Source organism: Channa argus, chromosome 5, assembly GCF_033026475.1.
Source record: "Channa argus isolate prfri chromosome 5, Channa argus male v1.0, whole genome shotgun sequence".
NCBI lineage: Eukaryota > Metazoa > Chordata > Actinopteri > Anabantiformes > Channidae > Channa > Channa argus.
The window spans coordinates 12,784,824-12,798,537 of NC_090201.1; the positions used below are offsets into that span (position 1 = coordinate 12,784,824).

General features: G+C 38.3%; 1 protein-coding gene across 3 annotated transcripts; it reads right to left on the reverse strand.

Moving 5' to 3' along the window:
* Positions 1–784: 784 nt before the first annotated feature.
* LOC137127361 (LIM domain and actin-binding protein 1-like) lies at positions 785–13,486 on the reverse strand. Of its 3 annotated transcripts, XM_067504243.1 has the most exons (11): positions 13,346–13,412; positions 12,168–12,256; positions 10,723–10,865; positions 10,427–10,472; positions 6,820–7,263; positions 4,639–4,693; positions 4,072–4,169; positions 3,576–3,639; positions 3,349–3,380; positions 3,103–3,236; positions 785–2,964 (listed from the first exon to the last, which is right to left on the reverse strand). In XM_067504243.1, exons 3-11 carry the CDS (start codon positions 10,842–10,844, stop codon positions 1,911–1,913), a joined length of 2,049 nt encoding a protein of 682 aa, XP_067360344.1. In that variant the 5' UTR covers positions 10,845–10,865; positions 12,168–12,256; positions 13,346–13,412; the 3' UTR covers positions 785–1,910. The 3 variants fall into 3 exon arrangements, with proteins under 3 accessions (XP_067360344.1, XP_067360345.1, XP_067360346.1); XM_067504244.1 differs by lacking the exon at positions 12,168–12,256 and having other exon boundaries at positions 13,346–13,486; XM_067504245.1 differs by lacking the exon at positions 13,346–13,412 and having other exon boundaries at positions 12,168–12,275.
* Between the last annotated feature and the right edge of the window lie 228 nt (positions 13,487–13,714).

Sequence of the window (13,714 nt, forward strand, 5' to 3'; positions counted from 1 at the left end):
AGCGAAGAATAAACAAGATATTATGAGATATTTCGAAGTTGTTGAACATCTGAATGTTTTATTGAAGGTCTGAATGTTGAAGATTATGCCATTATTAAAATGTATTGCTCTCAGGTATATTTGAAAATCAAAAGTAACTTGCCTTTTCTGAGGTCATTTTTGAGATTTTTGCTATATGTTGAATTCAGCCATTGTTCACAACAAATGTTGTCTACCAGCCAAAAATAATTTTAAAAAATAAATATTTGCATACACTGCATTATTCTGTACTGTTTTTCTTTCACTAGAGAGTTTAATATGAATCATGTGTGCTTATTCCTCACAGTTGTAGTTGTAGTGCATAATATTAATAGTATCATAAGTATAGGGATCTCAAAATTAAAAATGTTTCCTTGATAAATGTAATATCTTTGAGTTTAAAAAAAGAGAGCTTTTTCTTTGGCCTAACTGGTTATATAACTTGGCTCTCCACTAAAATGGAAATGACTGCCTCTCCAGCCCAAAAAATACTTACATTAACAATTTTAAAACAATTTCAAAAATTAACATACATTTGGAAAGATAATGTATTTTGTATTTCAATATCTTGATATATCTGTTCTTGTGTGAAGAAAGTGCACTGCCATTTGTTTCATTATAAATTCAAGCAAAAGTCCAGGTTTTTGGTTAACTTTAGGGTTCATGGTCCAAAACTCTTGTTCCTCATCAAAAATGGAAAGCAAGGACACAATAAGTCTAATATATTAAACTATTTAAGGTTTATAATAAAAGAGATGGTGGCAAGTTTGTGAAAACTTCCCTACTATTACATTTTAATGCATTTCAATCCAATTACATCTCAGACATTAATTCTCAATGTGTCATTATACAAACGTAAAAAATAATATGCAAAGCAAATGTATATTCCACATTTTACAGTAAAATACAAAGTGTTTTACATACAATTAGAACTGGATCATATTTGAAAATGTTGGGGAAAAATGACAGATATTGAGATACTTGATTGTAAGGATACTTTTCATTAGAAGCCTTGATTAACGTACATATATGTCATATGATTATTCATGTCCTGGGAGAAGGTAAAGGCTCAGAAATGGTCAGAATATAAAACTATATGATATTGTCTATACAGTATTCTTCTGGTTTGATCACTGTGTAAACTGATAGAAGTCATTAAGAAAAAAGTAATTACCAAATATACAAAATTTTAGTATTAATCACTGAGTCCCATGAGAGAAGTTACTGTACAAAGGCATCTGGACATAAGAAAGCCCTGTCACTAATGGTGTCCTCATCCCTGAGAAAAGACACAACCTGTGCAATCTTCACACAGGATTAGGACAAATCCTATTCCACAGTATACCTGTTTGAGTTTTTTTCCCTTAATTTAGATTTAAGTTGAGGAAATGTGCCATAATATAAACTATAATATGGAAAGACAATGCCTTAAAAATACAATGTGGTCTTCCCTTTTTGGTTTCAGGTTTAACTCTTTCCTGCATTTTAATTCCTATCATTTCTCTTTTCTTGAAGCATTCTGGTACTGCTTACATTTCAAAAGCACTGCATAAACTATACCACCACTGATGGTGCATATAAACATCAGTAGATGAGTTTCAGAAATGCACTTTAATAGAGGCCCAACTTCATATTCAAGAGGCTATAATCAAAGGATACATTAGACAATTTTTAGAATGTAATTAAAATGTAGAAAAAGAAAAAAATCTAATATTTGTACTTCAGAAGCTAATGGCAGTTAAAACATACATGCAAACACACAAACACCTATTATGCCTTTTGCGACCACTCTATAACACTATTAAGTGTGGAAAAGCTAAATGTATGATCAAACTGGGAAAACTAAAAATGATGTGTTATGATGTGAATGAACATTACAGTAAGACATGTTCCTACGACTCAGAGTCATCCTCCGTCTCTCCATAGTAGCGGTTCCTCTTGATTATATCCTCTGCACTTAGCTCTTCAGCATCACTTCCTTCTTTGTCCTCCTCCCAAAATCTGACATCCTGGGAAGTATGGTTCTGTTTTGGCTGCAAAGGAGGAGAGGGGGTTGGGGAGGTGCTTCTCAGGGAGATGTCTTCTACCACCATCTCATCAGAGACATTTTCTCTCTTCACTTGTTCTTCTTTTTCTTCGTGCTGCTTGTGTAAAGTCTTTGACATACTGTAACTTGTGTTTGCTGCTTCCATACTTTGTGTCTGAGGCATCTTATTCTCCTTCTTCTCCTGATTTCTCACCTGCTCGAGCCCCGGTTTATTTTCTTTGTGTGATTCCTGCGATGAGGTTTTTTCCTCGAATGATGATCTCCATTCCAGCAGGGATTTGAGAGGGCGGCGAGGCTCCCTGGAACCTAGACTGGTCACAGGACTGGGTTTTGCTGCAATTGTAAAAGGTCGACTGCGCTCCTTTAGAGAGGAGCTCCTCCTCAGGCTCTTCAGTTCAGCCCGCTCTGAGCTACAGATGGATGATTGTACCTCTTCCTCTGGGGGCCACTTGGCTCTCCAGGGTCGGCTTGAAACTCCCTCGCTGACTGGACTATGTGCTGCTGTACCAGAGTGGCTCTCACCAGCTGGAGGAGGCCAGGCGATCCTCAGCCTGCGTGTCTCAGCTGGCCTCTCGGTAGACTGATGCTTCTCACCGTGTGTCTGCAAAGGTGTCTCCAGTAAGGCAGTCACGTCTGTAACCTTTACCTGTGAGGATGTTTCCACAGTTGTTGTTGGCTGTTTGTCTCCGATACTCTCACCTGGATGCTTCACTGCTACTCGCTCTTGTTCTTGGTGCTTCACAGCTTGTTCACCTTCTTCTCCATCAGCTCTGGGCTCCCACAACTCCTTGTGAGGCCGATGGCCAAAGCCTTCATCATAGTTGCCTTTGGCTTTAAACATTTGATCAAAATGGGGCCTGCAGTAGATGTTACCATGCAGAGAGGCATAGTTCCCAAGACTAGAAACACACAGAGTAGTAAAGAAATGTTTAGCTATTTGCTATGTTTCCTGTTCCTGATTCTTCCATTGACTTACAGTTGGAGTGTACAACCTGATGATGTAAATTATGAAGTACGTTTATATTTGAGAGACTAACCTGAGCTTTGTGCTGCAGTGAACACAGCGGAAGCAGCTTTTGTGGTAGACATGCTGATGAGCCACCATTCTCTCCAGTGGGTACACAGTTTTCAGACAGGCAACGCACGTCTCTTTCACCGGCGGGCAGAACTTCTAAATAAACAAATTTTCTACTGTTGCCACATTTTTCCAAAATTAACAAGGGGTGAAATTGGATTTCTACTAATGATTCGTGCATGTCTCTTGCGTGTTGTAGCTAACTCACCCTTAATGCTTTGGTTGGCTCACTTTTCTCACCTAAAATACACAAAACACACAAAGTTTTATTCTGTGCTGCTCATTATTAGCCACTAAAACACAAAGTGGACTAAGACAAAACAAAATCTCTATCTGGGTGCCATGGTAATTTGGGGATATGACTATTGTAGTTAAGTTATCCATTTTATATTTTAAATTATGCTGTATAAATAATTATTCTCCACTAAGACTTACCATTGCATTCAGATGCACATTCATGTTTCTGAGGTGCAGGAGCCAGTACCTCTGGGATCACACCCTAGAGAAAGTTCAAATAAACACACATTTACGGGCCGGTAAATGTTTTAAATGTGTGATTTTTAAAGACACTCACATGTCTAACAACAACAGGTATTAGTTATTTTCAAGAGTTGTTTTTTGATTGCCAATATTAACTACAGCTTTTTTATTAAAATAATTTACAAATACATAATTCTTAATACACAGTACAACACATGGTATTTGAAAATCATTGCTTGTGGTTTGTTTAATGAAAACATTTTGCTTATGGCTCATTAAATCATCTTTCACAAAAAGTTTATTAAACTCTTATTTTAAGAAAACAATTTCAACACAATATGATGACTTTGATTAAATGCTTGGATCTCTTAAACCAATGCAAATACAAAACAGAGCATTTGTGTAATGAGTTGAACAGGTGCTTTAATCAGAAACAATTGCATGAACTCACAGATCGTGCACTGCCCTGTTTAGAAACAGCAGCCTGGTACTTGGCCATCTTCTCCCTCAGGGATGATGATTCTAGCACTCTTTCAGACACAGACAGACCTAAAGCAGATGAGAAGATCACAAGTATTGCACTGAATATTGTTATGCTGTTTTTCACCACAACATAATTTTTAGTCTTTAATTAAAATTACTTTGAATGATACTATGAATTAACAGTTCAATTCAATTCAACTTTATAGCACCAATTCCCAACAAAGTAATCTCAAAGTGTGTAGTGAAAACCCAACAAATCTCTCTTTAGCAAGCCCTAGGCAACAGTGGAGAGGAAAAACTGCCTTCAACGGAAGAAACCTCCACCAGAACCAGGGTCAGGGTGGGCTGCCATCTGCCTTGATTGGTTGGGGAGAGTGGAAATTGGAGAGAGAAAAGAAAAGAGGAACAAAAAGCAACAACAAAACACTGGGCAGTGTGAATTGCAGTGTGCAACAGTAGTTGCACACTGCAATTCATTTAAATCTTTTTGTACATGAAGCACTCAGAATTTGTGTGTTTGTGTCATATGTCACACCACAATGTTGGTCCACGTCTTCTGAGGAAGAACTGCGTAGTGTTGTCCTGCCACCCTGTAAGAGTACAATAAGTGGTACAATAAGAAAGCCAGATCAAAATTAGCAACTCCTATGTGCACCAATCACAGGTTCCTTCACTCTCCTTATTTTAGTTTATGGCATAAATCAATGGCTACATTTGTTAATCTGTAACAACATCTAAAACATTTCACTTCCTTCCTATCTATCAGCCATACAGTACAAATATTACTGTAAAGCTTACATTCACAAAATTTGTTCCAACTTTTTTTTACATGTGTTGCTGCCATCAAATTTAAAATGAGATAATATTTTCCATGAAATGGTAAAATATCTCAGTCTCAACATCTGATATGTTGTTTATATTCTTTTGTGAATAAAATATAGCTTGATGAGATTGCAAATCATTGCATTCTGTTTTTATTTATGTTTTACACATCATTCCAACTTTTTTTGAATTGTGGTTGTATTTCAGTCTAAATGACCGTGTAAAGGCAAGGAGTAATTCTAATCATTTCTCAGGCAATGATTACTGATATCAAGGTTGAAGTACTATAGTTCAAAGGTTTCACATGAATGCATACCCAGGAATATCACAGGTCATCAGTACTGATGTAAAAACATCTCATACCGATCAGTAGTGAGGGAGGAACATCACAAGAACACCAGTCTTTACCATCAGGCTAGTGGAAATGTTTTGTGTTTATAAAATAACAGTGTCAAAACAAAGTCTTCTGAACACTTAAACAATAAAACATACTTAAAATCATTAACAATGGTTACTTAGCCTCACATCTGTTCAGCCTGAAGTGCCCTTTGCAGTAAAGAATTATATTTACTGTAAGAGAAAAGGACACCATAGACAAAGTTTTGGAAGAAAAATGAAAGTGAAGCAAACTGATATCTAATAATACCTAGTATTATGGGTGTGTGTATGTGTGTGTGTAGGTGTGTTCGTGTGCACATAATTGTCCCTGTGTCACCAACAGGTAAAACAGTTGGCTTCTCTGTCCATTTGAAGCAGCACAGCCCTCAGGCTGCTTTAATTTCCTCTGTCACACAAATCCAACCCCCAGCTAAATGATAACAAACTCAAAATTTCACTAGTGTGACAACAGATGTGTTTACCTACAGCACTTCAAAAAAAGAATCAACGGTTTGTCCCCTTAGGGGCTGCGACAGCAGAACATGTTCCACACATTGTTTTGGCATGTGTTTTTTCGCTGGATGCCCTTCCTGCCGCAACCCTTCCTGCCACAACCCTTCCGTCTTATCCGGTTTTGGGACCAGCACCAAGGTGGCTCTTGGTAGCTGGGCAACACCTGGTGGGGTGGGATTTGAACCCACTACCTTCTCCACCCTACCTACAGCCCTTATGTTCCCTGAAATAAAAGGTATCAGACCCTTTTTAGCTGACATTGATTGATGACATTTCTCTGTGATGTCCCAGGACTATGGCAGTTTTGTAGGTAATAAGGTAATTATTAATGTATTGAGGGGAGGGGCGGCTGTAGCTCAGTTGGTAAGGGCAGTTGTCCAACGACCACAAGGTGAGTGGTTTGATCCCCGGCCCTGTCGAAGTGTCTCTGGGCAAGACACTGAACCCCCAACAGCCTATTCCCCTCCCCAGCTGTGCAGTGCCGGTCCAAGCCCGGTAGAAATTGGGGAGGGTTGCGTCAGGAAGGGCATCCAGCGTAAAAACTGTGCCAAATCAACATGCGGACAATGATCCGCTGTGGCGACCCTGAACTCACGGGATAAGCAGAAAGGACAAAAAAAAATTAATGTATTGGGGGGACGTGCTAATTAATCTACTGGTTCAATGCACCTGGTGTGTCCTTGAGCAAGACACTCAGCAGTCATGGACTGCAATGCTAGCTCCCCGGGTGCTGCCTGTAGCTATACACTGCTCCCCCTGGGGGACTGGTTAAATACAGAGTGATTTTGATTGCAGCATCCATATTTATTATATATATATATATATACATATATATGTATTCAATGACAGTCAATAAAGTTTCTAATTTTAATTCTTGGTGAAGTGTTAATCACACTCTGCCCCAAATAAACTTGAAGAAGTGTCTGCTAAAACCTAATAGCCTTTCATGTTTCATGTTATTTACCTCCCAAGATAACAGCACTGCAAAAGCAAAATGTTTTACCTTGCCCATGGCATCCTCTCCCCTCTCAAATTTCATCTTCAGGTTGTTCAGTGGCACTCTGGGTTTTTCATAAGAGGCACAGGGGCTGGTTGGAGTTTGGTCTTCGACTTTTTCCGGTCTTCCCCTGTTTGTCAGCACATCCCTATCCATCCCTCTTTGTTCTTCAGCTTTGGATGCTTCTGGAGTGGCAGAGGGCTGCTGGACACAACTAGCTACAGGCTTAGCTTCCTGAGCAGTCAGCAAGCCAGGGCTCTTTAATGGAGGGGTGTTTTCACTGATAGAAGGAGGTCTGGTCAAGGAGGGAGGCCTGCTGCGAATGCTGGATTGGTTAGCAGGTGTGAGGGAGGAACCTTTGTTGGGGTCAAGGTTCTCTGCTTTCTCCCAGCGCTTCTTTAGAGAACTCAGATTACCTGACCGCACGGAGGGTGTCACACTCTCAAAAGACTGTGAGAAAGACAAGATGAGATTAAAAGAAATTAAACTGTGCAATTAACAAAATCACATTTAAAACAATGACAAGAGCACTTCCAGTCAAAAGCAATTGTTCTATACTCTGTGTTTTACATTTGGCAACAAATCACTGTGTCAAACATACAGCTTAAATTGCAGTTCAGCGTGATGGGAGAAAGGAAATGCCTAAATCTGAACTTGGCCTCACTGACAGATTAGGTGAACAGCTGTTCAAACGTTGGTCCAGAAAATACATTTGTTACTGTGGCTGCTGAAATGCAACAATATGTGCAAGATGGAAAACCACAGGCACAATTTTAACTGCATTCCTTTCCACACAACAACTTCATCTATTCCCAAGAAACACTGAGGAGGGCTCTGTTCACCATTCTGCCATTCATAAAAAAAGTAAAAAACATGATTGGCAGCACACCGCATGACAATAGGAGGCAGACTACTCCAGTATGAGCAAAATGAACTTCCTTAAATATGAAAGAGGAATGACCCGTTGAAGAAAGGGGATGTGGACTTGAGAAAAGTCACCACAGAATAAGTGAACTAATAAACTAATAAAATCAAAGTGAACAATGTGAGCTTTTGTAGGCAGACATTCTGACTGAGGCCTAGTCAGCAGGCGACATTTAACTATTTAACTACTACTATATTATTAAAACCAGAATTCCTCAAAAACAAACAAATACAAAAAAATACAATTTTCAATTTAATTTAGAGATGACTGGAGATCACAACCAAGCCTCACATTTTCTGACCAAAAGATTGACTTACTGAAATAACTAATAAAAGCAAATTAGTGCATAAAGTTACCCTGATATATACAAATACCTTATATTCAAGTGCATACAGACAAACAGAAAAGGACAAAGAGAAAAGGAAGGGAGGAAAGAATTCCGAACTAAAAACTAACAACAGTGGGAAAAAAGATGCACAATTACTGTCTTTGTGAGGCATGTCCACAGTGGACGAAAGAACTGGACAGTGATTGTTCCCTGAATGAAAAAAAAAAAAAAGAAATCTCTTTGAATGCGATGGAGTGATTAAACAAGGTCAACAACTGTTTAGCAAGTAAAGTTAAGAGTCCTTACGTCTGGTCCTTTTGCACAGGTCTGTGTGAGACAGAGTAACGTGAAGCTCTCCAAGATGTTTGCAGCTAGACACAATCTACGCGTAAGAGCTAACCCAACCCCTTTAACACCAGGAAAAGGAATGAGAGAGAGTCAGAATACCCAGGAAACCAGAGGAGGAAATGATACATTTAGGGCAACGTTAACTCTTTGAACACTATTTCAGCTTTGACATTTTTCCCATCTTGGATGATCTCTGGTGACAATAACACAAAACAATAAACCTACATAACTGATCTGTACAACAGTTTTCATTGTCCTTAAAAACACTGAAAATGCATTACTTTGCCAGATGGACATTACAAGGGACTTAACTGATGCATGTGTGAAGATGTGAAGACACAAGGGAGCTGATGCAAACTTTAGAAATCAGCCTGCTCCAATACAAATGGATGGTTAAACAAATCATCTTTTAAACAACACATTCTTTCAAAAAACACACAAAACTACCTAGTCCTGGAAAGAAAGACCACTGTACCAAACCCTTGTGGTTTGTAATCACAAGTTGCTTATGCTGCAATAGATGAATTTGTCACCTCTGACTCACAGCTATAAGGCTGAGCACAGATATTAGTTCCCTGTAGATAGTGTGTCAGAGTGTGAAAATTTCCTATATAATTATGCGAAGAGCATGCACAATAAAAAAATCATCAACGTGAAGTGTAAAACTTTAGAATATCTAAATAGTGAGGGTAAGATATATTTAGGCATATTATGATGAATTATTTTCTCTCTAAACTGACAAAAATAATGTCATAAGCCCATTACCGGAACCTAAAGTGAAGTTCTAAGAATCCCAAATAATTTGTTTTAGACAAATAACAGAGAAAAGCAGCAACTCTTCCTATATTAAGAAGCTGCAATTGACGAAAAAAATTTGTGTGTGTGTTTTTTTTTAAATCTGCATTTTATATATGTAATTTATCTACTGTCCTAATAGTTTCATTGTTTTATTTAAAAAATGTCAACCCTTCCCACACCCTCCCTGACACGTACACACATACATACAGACAGACAGATGGTCTTTTATGCTGCTCATTCTAACTTGGCTCAGACAAATCAGAACATGAGTGTATCCCTCAAACCCTTTAATGGGATTTTTGTCTCCCTGTAAATGTGCCATTAACACATATAAACAAATTATCATTGGTCCCTGATAAATATTATAATCTTTTTTTATAAGGAAACACACAAAAATGTAAGTTTAAAATGTGCATTGCTTACAGAAACTGGTGCTCAGAACAAAACCTGCCTGTTAAACATTTCACACAAAAAAGTAATGCACAACACAGAAATCCTATCACACCTACAGAAATAAAAAACAAAACCTTCTTGTCAATATTATTACCAGCTTCATCAGTAAGTAAAGACTAAAGAACCTGACACTCTTTTCACACAGCTGACTCACACACAGTGATAAAAAAAATATTAAGTAATACACAACAACAACATTACCTTATATTTCTGCATGTTAATAGCTGATCAGTAATTCATTTAATCTCAGCCCAGGTTTGTTTCGCACTGACAAAGCAGCTAACTTACAGTTGGAACTACAGAAAGCTCTGCAAGGGATTACACTAAAGTAGGATTATGGATTTAGTAGCCTGCTCATCGCAACAAGTGGCCAATGAGAGGTCAGCCAGGACAAGACATTTGGCACACACAATGTGTTGGCATGGTGAGTGTGTGTGTTTGTGTGCACTCCGACTCTCACCATGCAGCAATTAGTCTACCCCCTCCAGCAGCTACAGAACAAATGAAGCATGATATGTAGCACATGCACACTTATCAGAATGCAGTGAACATGATATATCATAAATTTTAAATTGCGAATTACACAGTTTAATATATTTGTGAGAAACACTAATCATCATCTGTTCACTGTCTATCAAATTCAGGAACAGCTGTTTGCTACAAATTCATAAACACCAAGTTAGAGATATCTCATAACTGATGTCACTGGGAAATGAAATGTTTCTAAAATGTTAGCCAACAGGCTTAACAAAAACACTTACTCCTTTTTTCTTCTCTGCACTTGACTCCTCAGCAGCTCTCTGGTACCTAAAAAACAAGGAAACAACACTGACCTCTGGTGACTCAAAACAAAGTTTTACAATATAAAACCAAACAAAAATCATACAAAACTCCTATTTTTAACATGATATCTGTAAAAGCATTTAAGGAGAGTCTTTTTGATGTGGGCTACATTGATATTTTCTAGCAATGTGTTTAATAATAATTTCTTTTCTGGCACATAGTTCTACAAATAGAAATTAAATCCAAACTTTAATAAAACCAGCGTGTTACTGACTTGGAGAAGCGTTCAGCTATGGCATTGTTTCTCCCTCGGCCACTGACTAGTGACAGCTCCTTTGCAGTGACACGCAGGGACTGAGTCGCCCAGGACCTTCGATTGAATGGTCCGCTGTCCATCTCTGGCAAACTATCTAATACCTAAAACAGAAACACAAAAAACTGTAAGAAACATTTATTTGACTCCTGTTGTTACAATCCACTTCCAAAATAATTTTTCAAACTTTAATTCTAACAGAACATTCATAAGGAGAAAATAATGGTTATTTTATTCTTTGTCTCTGTAATCAATCCACCTGCATACAGCAGCTGTGTGTTGTAGACATTAGTCACCTGGTATAATGACACCCATACATGGCAACAGGATTTGCATATATAGGAAAAATTAGTTGTTTAAAAGGATAAAATCTAAAGATTAAAATCTAGCTTCATGTTTGCAGACTCTTCAGAAGGCTAGTGCCGAAATCCAGATGTGTACTTAAAGAGAAACTGTCTTCTGCCTGAGATAATTGATTTTTAAAATTTGCAACAAGTCCTTAGTCTGGTCACTTATTGTCACTCCCTGATGAGCTGATATATATGCGAAACAGTGCACGTTTATTGTGTATGTGCTCCTACAGTTATGCATGCAAACACACATGTCAACATGTTCAAACCTGAACTCCAGCTCATGCAAAATGCAAAGCTCAGCATGAGAACATTATCATTACAAGAGGATCAGACAAACGCTGAATACCGCAACTGCACTGTGACACAAACCCACACTTAAGTTAGTGCTACAGACATGCGATGAGTCTCTGACACAGTTTCTGTGACTGGGTGGAACCAGTCATGAATACAAATTTTAGTGTATGCAATAATGTGTTTAAATCACCACTGTGCCAAAATGGTAATAATTATTTCTCCTACTATTTGTTTTTTTTTCCAGGTACACCTATTACATCATCAGAAAAAAGCAATACTGTTGACACATACAGTGAGGACTTTGGACAAAGCAGAATTCCACCATAGCTCTGATTTGTCTGATTCTAACACTCAAAAATGGTCAAAGATGTCAAAGTCTCTGACTATATAAACTACAGAGTAATTGATGTACATCACTTTAGAAATAATTTCACATTATACATATTAATACCATGTAATTATAGATGTTAAAGTGATTTTGTTTACTGTCAGGCAGATGTTTGGGTCAAGAATTAACAGCGAGGAGAAAGAAAAGTCATAAGTTACACACAACACAGTGAGTCTCAGGTACTTTGATAAGGATTATTATGTCTATAATGTTGGTACTGTAGGTTTGGGGGCCTAGTGAGTCTGAGCACAAAAACACTGCTAATGGACAAACTCAAAAATCTTTTACTTTTTTTTTTTACATACATTTTGCCAGATACAAGAGAGCTGAAGCCAATTCTAAGAAGCAGTGCAAGAAAGGTAGAGACACACCCTGTGCAGATCACCAGTCCGTCACAGGAAAACCACAGGTGGCTTGAGTGTAGAGTTGCCAGTTCACCTCTTTTAAATATCCTTAAACCCTAGAGAAGGCCCAAGCAATGGATGAAACCAGGGAAAACATGGAAACCTCTACAAAAAAAACAAGTCCTTCTCATGGTACATAGACAGAGGATAGCTGAGCCTTACAGAGTTCTGATCTGAAAATCAATACACAGTGGGAAATGTTAGGAATTTAAATAGAGGGTGGGGCCATGGCATTCTGTTCCTGTATATATAAACATGATCTGGTTTGTGAAGTTGAGGGTAGACAAAAAACGCTATTGCTTAAGGAGCAAATATCAGTATATTTTGTAATGTCACTTTTTTTATGATGACACCATCAGCTTCATACTGCACTAAAAACCTAGATGATATCATTACCATTATGCATTACTGCTCCGAATTTTAGCATTGAAACCTTATAGCCATTACTGGCTGTCTGATTTATGAACGTTTGAAAATCTTATAATCTATAAACACCAGCATTTAGCTTCATGTTAATCATTTGTTATCAGTGAAAAGTAGATATTGACCTTTGCGCCCCCTTAAGTTCTCCTTAACGAAAATCAACCTCATTCAGTTGGATACATAATGACTCGTAAGTAAGGAGGGGTTCATAAATGCTTAACAAACAATTGGCATAGGACGCAATAATTATTAAAACAAAACAAAAAACGTTTATGAAGAAAATTAATTTAAACTCAAACATCCGCGTTTACCCGGGTTACGTTGTCCCTCGTAGCTCTAGTAGGAGGCGAGTTACCTGAAAAACTTTTACAGGTGTTTGATAGAGAGCGTTTGTGACTTCAGGTTGCAAAAAAGCTATATGAGTTCAAATATATTTATATACCTCTATAGCCTACATCGTTGTATTAGTATTGTATTTGAGGTCCATGAAATATAGCGTGAAGTGAAAAACCGCCGGGATTCCAACAGCAGCTCGGTTGGTTTGTCATAATGTCGGACTGCAGTGAGCTCTCTGAGAGTTCACGTGCGTTATTGTGAAAACCAACACCTAAATCTAGAAGCTGACAAGTTCACAATCAAATTTAAAGAGTAATTACAAAAACCATGCTTGGAGCTATTTAGCCTACCTACGTTTCCCGTTCTTACATTTATTTTTGTCTTACCTGTGCGAACCACTGCTGGGTGACTTCTCTTGTGAAGCCCCGAGACACCTGACACTTGCTGGTGCCACTGCGTCACCGCCCGGTGCGGACAACCAGAGGTGGAGTGAACAGAAGGTGTCACGGGAGTGGAAGAGCCAGGTCACGTGGTTTTATGCACCAACTACCTCAGGTATTGCATTACCTCTACCTGGTACGTTTCGGTCTGTGGGAGCGTGGAAGCAAATGATGCACTTGCATACCACCCTCCACAACTCCTGAGAAAAACAGGTAATACTTGCTCATTTTTCAGGCATGATGCAAGAGAATGAGTAGAAGCAGACATGCTGGGTACCTCGGCTTTGCCCCGTGTGACAGAGCATAAGGTTTTCG